Raw genomic sequence first — 7,563 nt, 5'->3', positions numbered from 1 at the left:
TCGGAGGAGACAACTCTGCAGGTTGGACATTGCAGTCTTCTTCTGTCGATATTTTATTCTGACGGGCGTCTTCAGAATAAAGCTCACAGCACCCTCTTGTGGATAAGTGGGCAATGAGGAAATAAGGATACCCTAAATCATAGGTTCTCAAAGTGCGGCCCGGGGGCCAATGGCAGCCCGCGGAAACATTTCTGGCGGCCCGCGATAACATCTGATAACATCTGTAAAACTGTACAACTGTACTGTGTGCTTTGAAAAGAATGAATCTCCATTTAGTGGTGTTTCGTGGCCGTCAGGTTTTATCAGCATAGGCCTTAAACCTAAAGAAGCAAGGCACACTGAGACTGTTTGTTCTCAATAAGTTTGTATTGAAAATGGACTGCAACCAGAACTGTTATATCCCAAATTTGTGAACCCCAGGGATTGTGTGTGCATTGCAATTTTTCTTAAGATTTTCACAAGTTTTGCCAGGTTTAGCCTCAGTTATGAATTAAAATGTGTTTAATGCAATACATTTAAACTGTGGAGATGCAACCTGGTCATTAAAATGATTAAAAAATGTTTTTTTTCCAGGTTCTTTTTTTTTTCTTTTTCTCCCCCCACCCCTTTGGTGGCCCTCATTTCAATTTTGGGTTCCTGAATTGGCCCTCACCAATCAAAACTTTGAGAACCCCTGCCCTAAATGTTTCAATGTTAGGGCCTAAGACAGTGATGCCAGGGTTACGGCCGTTACGGCCGCGGGCCTGACCCGGCCCGACTGTATGTCACATCCGGCCCGCGGGTGATAAGGGGAGAAAATATTTTTTATTTTATTTGTATTTAATTTTCGGTGGAATCCGTCAGTTGGTCTGTTGCTCGCCTCAGCTGTAGCAGTGTGCTGACGGTAGACTAGTCGCTATCGAAATGTTATCAAACTCGTTACAAAGTATTTTGATAGTGTTCGTGCTTTTCAAAGTCAACCGGCGTTATGGAAGACGCAGCTCTCCAAGCGCAATGCAGCCCACTTCCCCTGTCTAAAATCTCAGCCTGTTAATCGAGTATGGACAAGTAGGCTACGCAAACTTGCCTTCCGGACTCAGGCATGAGTTTGACAATTGATTCACGTTTTTTGCTGAACTGGAAAAGGACTTTGCGCTTTTTTGCTCTCCATTCACGATTGACGCTTCCGAGGTCCCAGAGGCGATCCAAATGGAACTGATAAAACTGCAGTGTTGCACCGTCGAAGGATTAGCCTATTATGTATCTGTTGCACTCGAATCATTTGATCAATCCTTGCCACCACAGTACCCAATGTTCACGGCCTTTGCAGGTCAAATACTTGTGTAGATGTATGTTTGGGACAACATATTTATGTGAGCCAGACCCGGCGACAGACACAAATTCACGGACGGGCATTACACCTATCCAGGGGGGGCACTGGAACTTAAATTGATCACGGTAGTTTAAGCTTACACTTGACAAAACATTCCAATATGAAAATGTAGATGCAATTGTTGTAAAATGGTGCAGCTCCTTTAAGAGAGCCCTGTGCGCAGGGATGGAGAGAAAGAAAGCGAGAGGGGATATGTGTGTTAGAACTGAGATGCGTGTGGAAAAAGTAGACGTGCTGTTAAGACTGGAGCTAGTCTTATTAAAAATAATGCAAAAATAAATCCGCAGATAAAACCAAAATCCTCGTTCATTTGCTAACCACTTTCAGATAGAGTGTTAGGGAGTTAGCCCCGAAGTTACGGATAACTTCGGCCCTGGAGTGGTAAGCTCCCTGTTCTCCGACTAGGTCAGAAGAAAAAAACTGTAAAGGTTAACGCTATCAAACAAACCCAGAAACTACTAGGCATACTTCTACTAACTACGATATGAGATATAGCCTACCTGCGAGCCGATAAGCTATATTTGTCATCGGATGACAGGGGTTAGTGCAGAAGTGAAGTAGACTGCGCCACGTAACCTCCTCTCCATTTAGGTGATGGGCTTATCTAATGTTCCTGATTGATTAGCTACGGAATAATACAGATTTTACCAGTTTGATTTGCTACTTGCTAGATTGACAAACGTATAGTCTAGGCCTACATTTAATAAGTGTTCAAAATCAATCAATGGGATTGGGGTTGGTTGGAGCAGCCAAGCTCGTTCAGGGCGGGCACAGATGACTTCCAGGACGGGCCTGGCCCCTCAAAGCCCCCCCATACCGCCGGGACTGATGTGAGCAGGCCTTTTCCGTGATGAATATGAATAAATCAAAAGTGCGAAATCGCCCGACGCACGGACATCTGAATGATGTTATGCAGGCTAAATAGCCACTGCCCAGAAACTGTCCCCCGATATGGACAAGCTGGTGAAAGTTAAAAGGTGTCTTTTTGTTTTACTAATTCCTACTGGATATACAATCACATGGACTATTGTTGGACTACTTTATTCTGGCGCTTACTTTCTGTGACTCGTTTAGGCCTACTTGGCCAGGCCTTCTTTTATGGCCTAATTATGCATTGACGTGTTTTCATGTGCAAGCCTTCAATAAATATAATAAAAGTAACACTTGTGTTATTTATAGGAAATGTGTTTTGTTAGCACCTAGTCTATTTTGTTGCATTTCTAATTTATAAATGTAGTACTTGCATGGATAGGAAAACGTTTTTAGAGGGTAACTGTCTCCTGCTTTAGGTTATGTAATTGTAGGGCTCATTGTGAGGCTATTTTGGTGCCAATGGAATTTCTTTTTGATGTGTAGGCCTTCATTAATAATTTCAAATAGCCTACCTATCCATGTGTTTGGCATTTTCAGTCCGAAAGTGTAATCCGGCCCCGAGGTCTCACTTGAAAAAAATCTGGCCCCCTGTCCAATTTCACCGTGGCATCCCTGGCCTAAGATGTAAAACAAGGGAAGAGCAAGCCACCCCCAACCCTGTGAAAAGGAGAGCGGAATGCTGAAAGGCTATTCTCAAGTTAATTACACTACAACTTTTTGATTTTACAAGAATACACCCACAGCTATGAAATATTTAAAAGTGTTAAAATAAATTACGATGGTTCTGGAAAATAGCGGTAGGGGATGTTTCATGGGATTTCTTCGCCAAAAGTATCCTCTCCCAGATGCTCAGATTGATAACAAATAGTGCTCTCTGCACATAGCAAAAGTCCCTGATATTTCCAATCAGTGGCAATTGACAAACCAGTTTTTGTTTTACTTTGTGACTAACTGCAATGTAACATAAAATTAAAATGTAAATATTGTAAAATGAACCTACAGTGTAGCCTAAAGGGACAGCAAAATTACTTACTATGAAAAGTCCAAGTAGTTATTCAGCTGGAGGAGCTGTCAATCCATGGTCTACATTCTCAACATATAAACGTTTGTGGAACAAATCATGGTGATTGGGTTTGACATGAGCTAAAATTCAACCCTTTCAATTTGGATGTTAGTTAACACAGTAAATGTAGGCAGGCAGTATAAAACTTCTGGCATTGCACAAAACAAATGGGAAGTAGTAGGAAGGTGTTGTTTACAGTTCCTAGTGCCATCTCCCATCGCCCACAGTCACACAGACGTGGGTATGTGTGTTAGTTATCCCCACAGACATACACACACACCACACAGACAGACAGACAGACACACACACACACACACACACACACACACACACACACACACACACACACACACACACGCATACTGTTAGAGGGCAAGAGTACACCAACTAAAATGTGTCAATAATGAAGGCTGAGGCTGCTTCAGTTTTGTTATCTGAATCATCTTAAATTGGAGCATCAAGATTCTTACAGAAAATAAAAAAATAACCTAAACAATTAACAAAATTCATAGAGAGAACCAATGCCTTACATGTTACTGAATGTTAGCATTATTTTGACATAAAACAATTCCAAATACATGTATGTAAAGTGTGTGTGTGTGTTGTAAAGATTCAGTCCCAAGCGTGATACACTTGTGTTTAGGTAAAAGTGGAACCCCCTGCATGTCTGTTGGCGTCTGCAAATTCAGGTGTTCTCCCCGTGTGCAGTCCGTATGTGGTCGTTCATGTGCGTCCCGCGTGTGAAGCGCTTCTCGCACACCGGGCATTCCCACGGGCGCTCGCCTGTGTGCGTGCGCAGGTGAGCTGTGAGTTGGCTTTTCTGTACGAAGCGGCGGCCGCACTGGTCACAGCAAAAGGGCCGCTCCCCAGTGTGAGTGCGCATGTGCAACACCAGCAGGGACTTGGACCGCAGCGTCTTCGAGCACATGACACACGTGACCTGGTCCTTCTCTGGAGAGTTGGCCGAGTCCCCCTCCACCGCCGGAACCTCCTCGGGGTGCTCCTTCCTGAGGTGCCCCGTCAGGTACTCCGACCGGTTGAAGGACAAGCCGCAGACGTGGCACTTGAACGGCTTGGCGCCGCTGTGGATCAGCATGTGCCGAGTCAGGTGGTACTTCTGCACGAAGCCCTTGCCGCACTCGGCGCAGGTGTGCGGCTTCTTGCCGGCGTGACGCAGCAGGTGGCGCTTCAGGTAGGCCAGGTGCGTGAACTGTTGGCCGCACTCGTTGCACATGTGGTCCTTCTTGCCCGTGTGCTCCATCTGGTGGATGCGCAGGTTGGTGGAGTTGACAAAGCGCTTGCCGCACTCCTCGCACTTAAATGGCTTCTCGCCCGTGTGGGTGAGCTTGTGTCTGTTCATAGCCGCTCGGCACTTCACCAGCAGGCCGCAGGTCTCGCAGGTCAAAGGCCCCGTCCCCTCACGTGGCTTCCTCGGTTTCTTGGGTGCATTCGGGTCCTTTTCTTTTCTCGATTTACCGTTTGCCTTGCTGGAACGTCTTTTCTTTCGTTTTGATGGCGCCTCCGATTCGCTACTCTGTTCTTCACAATTCTCCTCGTTTTCTGTGCGCATTTTGTTCCTTCGCCTCCGTTTCACTGATTTGTCCTTTTCGGGGTCGCTCTCCTCCCCACCCTCGGACTCTTCTTTGTCGTCCAGGACTCGTTTTCTCCGGCCACGCGTACGCCTTGTGGCAGCATCCTGCTCCAATTCACTGGTCTGCTTCTTCTTACTTGGCTTTTTCAAGCGTCCTTTCTGTGATTTCTGACGTTTTGTTGATGCCGTTTGGTTTGATTCATACTCATCCTCCCTGTCGTTCTCCTCTCCATCACTGTCCTGTTTCTTGTCTTCCTCCTCTCCATCATTCTCTCCATCACTCTCTTCCTCTCTGGTTTGTTTCTTCCTCTGTTTTGGTGCCTCTCTGCTGCTGGTCTTTCTTCTACCCCTCCCCTTTTTCACTGGTTCCTCATTTCTGTCTACATAGTCATTCTCCGATTGGTCGAGCTCCTCTCCATCACGTCCGTCTCCACCATCCTGGTCGTCTGATTGGTCACTGTCTTTGCTGGCCTGCTTCGCCGCCTGATAAAGAGAGCTCCCCTTTGGCACCTGTGGCTGCCTTCTATTACTTCTTCTACACCCAGCTCTGGAGTCTCGGGGACTAGCCCGGCGTCGAGGCACAGGTTCCTCTTCTCCCTCGCTGCCCAAACTCACAGCTCTCTGCTCATCTTCCTCCTCTGACAGCGGCTCTCTCCTTCTCCTCCCGCGACTGTGCTGGCCTGCACCCCGTGCTCTACGCTTTGCCGTTTTCTTCAGCTTCCTGTAACTGCTTCGGCCAGACTCTACTTCTGAATTTTCACTGAGCTCCTCACTGCATATCGGAGGTATGCCTTGAGTCAGAGGAGCTGAAGACAGAAAACAGATGACAAGAGTCAAAAACCGACAACAAAGGTGATGAAAGAAAAGCATACGCAAAGAAATATGGTGTCAATCTAGGCCTTTGCTGAAAGCAGCTCACAACATAGACTTGATCTGATTAACGTTCATCTGTTGTAACTGATTCATGATGCATGCATCATATAGCCTACTACTATTTCCAATGTTAGAAAAGGAACTTAAATTCTTTAAACCAAATGTAGATCCCAGGTTGCCTTCTACAAGTTAGCGTCGTGATAGTCTAACAAAAAGACCATTTTGACAATGGCACGACTGAATTTATACACTTCCTGCCTTAACCAGAGTTAACCAGAGCCGTTTATTACCCTTATTAGACATTCTCTGAGTTAACGTAACTGATACTAGTAGCTTACATGGAGCTGCAGTCAACATCCTCAATCGTCGAACCAATCGACATTTTAGTATGACGCATTAATCAGTTAGGCTACATGTCAAACAACAGCCATGTAAGTTTAAATGACACATGTTGTGAGCTGCATTCAGCTGAAAAAAGCTTACTACCTAGCGACGTCGCCTGACACCCGTATATAATTATCATCATATGATCATTATCGCATCCAGATAATACAGTCCAGTGACTTACAAAATCTCTGCATCATTGTCTCCAGTTCCAGTGCTAAGTATATTTAACGAATGTTCTTGTCAACAAACCACTCTCTTCCCAATGGGAAGCCAGTTTGCTTCTTCGTCTACTACTGATGTCAGCTAGCGTTCGATTCTCTCTGGCGGCCCCAAGCGGCCGGACGATGACATGATGGTAGGCCTGACGAATATGAAGTCAAATCAAGGCCAAAAAGATGTTGTGCCCGTGAAAAGATATTCACAAGTGCAATAGAGTTTTGCAGCTGTATAAAAAATGTGTGCTTGTGTACGGAAATTTTAAAATTAAAAAAATAGTCTTCGAGGATATAATTTGCACAAGTGTAGAACTGTTTTGTAGCTGTGGAATTAATTTGTCTGTGTGCAAAAAAATGATGTACCTGCAGAAATAATTTGTCCACAGGGGTTTAGTTTGAAGGTGGGAACTTATGTCTTTTCGCATTAGGCAATTATACAGAGCCAAATAGAGCCTATTCTTTTTTCTTCCTTAACTTCTCTCCACGTCTCTTTGTAGCCTTCTGTGATTCAGGCACTTTTGAAAGCATGCAGTAAAATGAGGATTCTTCAGAAATCATATGGATATAGCTTTTAATTATCAACAAAGTCAAACAAAACACACCAGCAAACAGGGATACAGGGAAATCAGTGTGTAGACAATCGCCATCTTGGCGTTACGACCTGTCCCCATACATTTCTATGGAGGATTATTTAAGTGCCATGTCTCCTTGTTTATAAATTCTCTGGTATAACTCTCTGGAAACAATTCAAGGGTTTGAAGGGATTAACACCAGTCACAACAGCTAACAAGATCTGACAGCACATTTTCATAAAAAGGAAATTCTGTGGATATGATCCAAAGTTCCAAACCAATACTGCATTTAAAATCATTAAGATGCTATGGATGTTATAAAGCTACCAGCACCAAACACAATCATCAAAGCATTCATCAAAGCATGTGTTCAGAAGAAAGCCTTTCTCAGTACATTTCTTGTGTACATTTGTGTGTGTGTGTGTGTTGCCCCAAGCTGTAGAATCAGTTTGCCCCTGTCTGTGTGCGAGTGTGTAGTGTATCTGTGTTGCCCTGAGGTATTGAATCACATTATGTCTGTGCATGTGTGTTGCCAAGAAATGTAGAGTTTTCGTCTTTTTTGTTGTAAAAGTTTGTCCTAGTGTATGTGTATATGTGCACTGCCTTGAGTTGCAGAA

General features: G+C 44.6%; 2 protein-coding genes across 2 annotated transcripts in view; both read right to left on the bottom strand.

Moving 5' to 3' along the window:
* LOC125307076 (alcohol dehydrogenase class-3-like) overlaps positions 1–35 on the bottom strand; it is a 4,742-nt gene extending 4,707 nt beyond the window's left edge. Inside the window, exon 1 of the mRNA XM_048262845.1 lies at positions 1–35. This exon is cut by the window's left edge and continues 21 nt beyond it. The gene's annotated coding sequence lies outside the window, so the exon portion shown is untranslated.
* Positions 36–3,728: 3,693 nt separating this feature from the next.
* LOC125306796 (zinc finger protein 557-like) lies at positions 3,729–6,487 on the bottom strand. Its single transcript, XM_048262337.1, has 2 exons — positions 6,341–6,487; positions 3,729–5,705 (listed from the first exon to the last, which is right to left on the bottom strand). Exons 1-2 carry the CDS (start codon positions 6,354–6,356, stop codon positions 3,994–3,996), a joined length of 1,728 nt encoding a protein of 575 aa, XP_048118294.1. The 5' UTR covers positions 6,357–6,487; the 3' UTR covers positions 3,729–3,993.
* Positions 6,488–7,563: the final 1,076 nt, after the last annotated feature.

The sequence above is a fragment of the Alosa alosa genome, chromosome 14 (genome assembly GCF_017589495.1).
Source record: "Alosa alosa isolate M-15738 ecotype Scorff River chromosome 14, AALO_Geno_1.1, whole genome shotgun sequence".
In the NCBI taxonomy this organism is placed as follows: domain Eukaryota; kingdom Metazoa; phylum Chordata; class Actinopteri; order Clupeiformes; family Clupeidae; genus Alosa; species Alosa alosa.
Note: the sequence above shows the minus strand (reverse complement) of the source record. Positions and strands in the feature narration are given on the sequence as shown.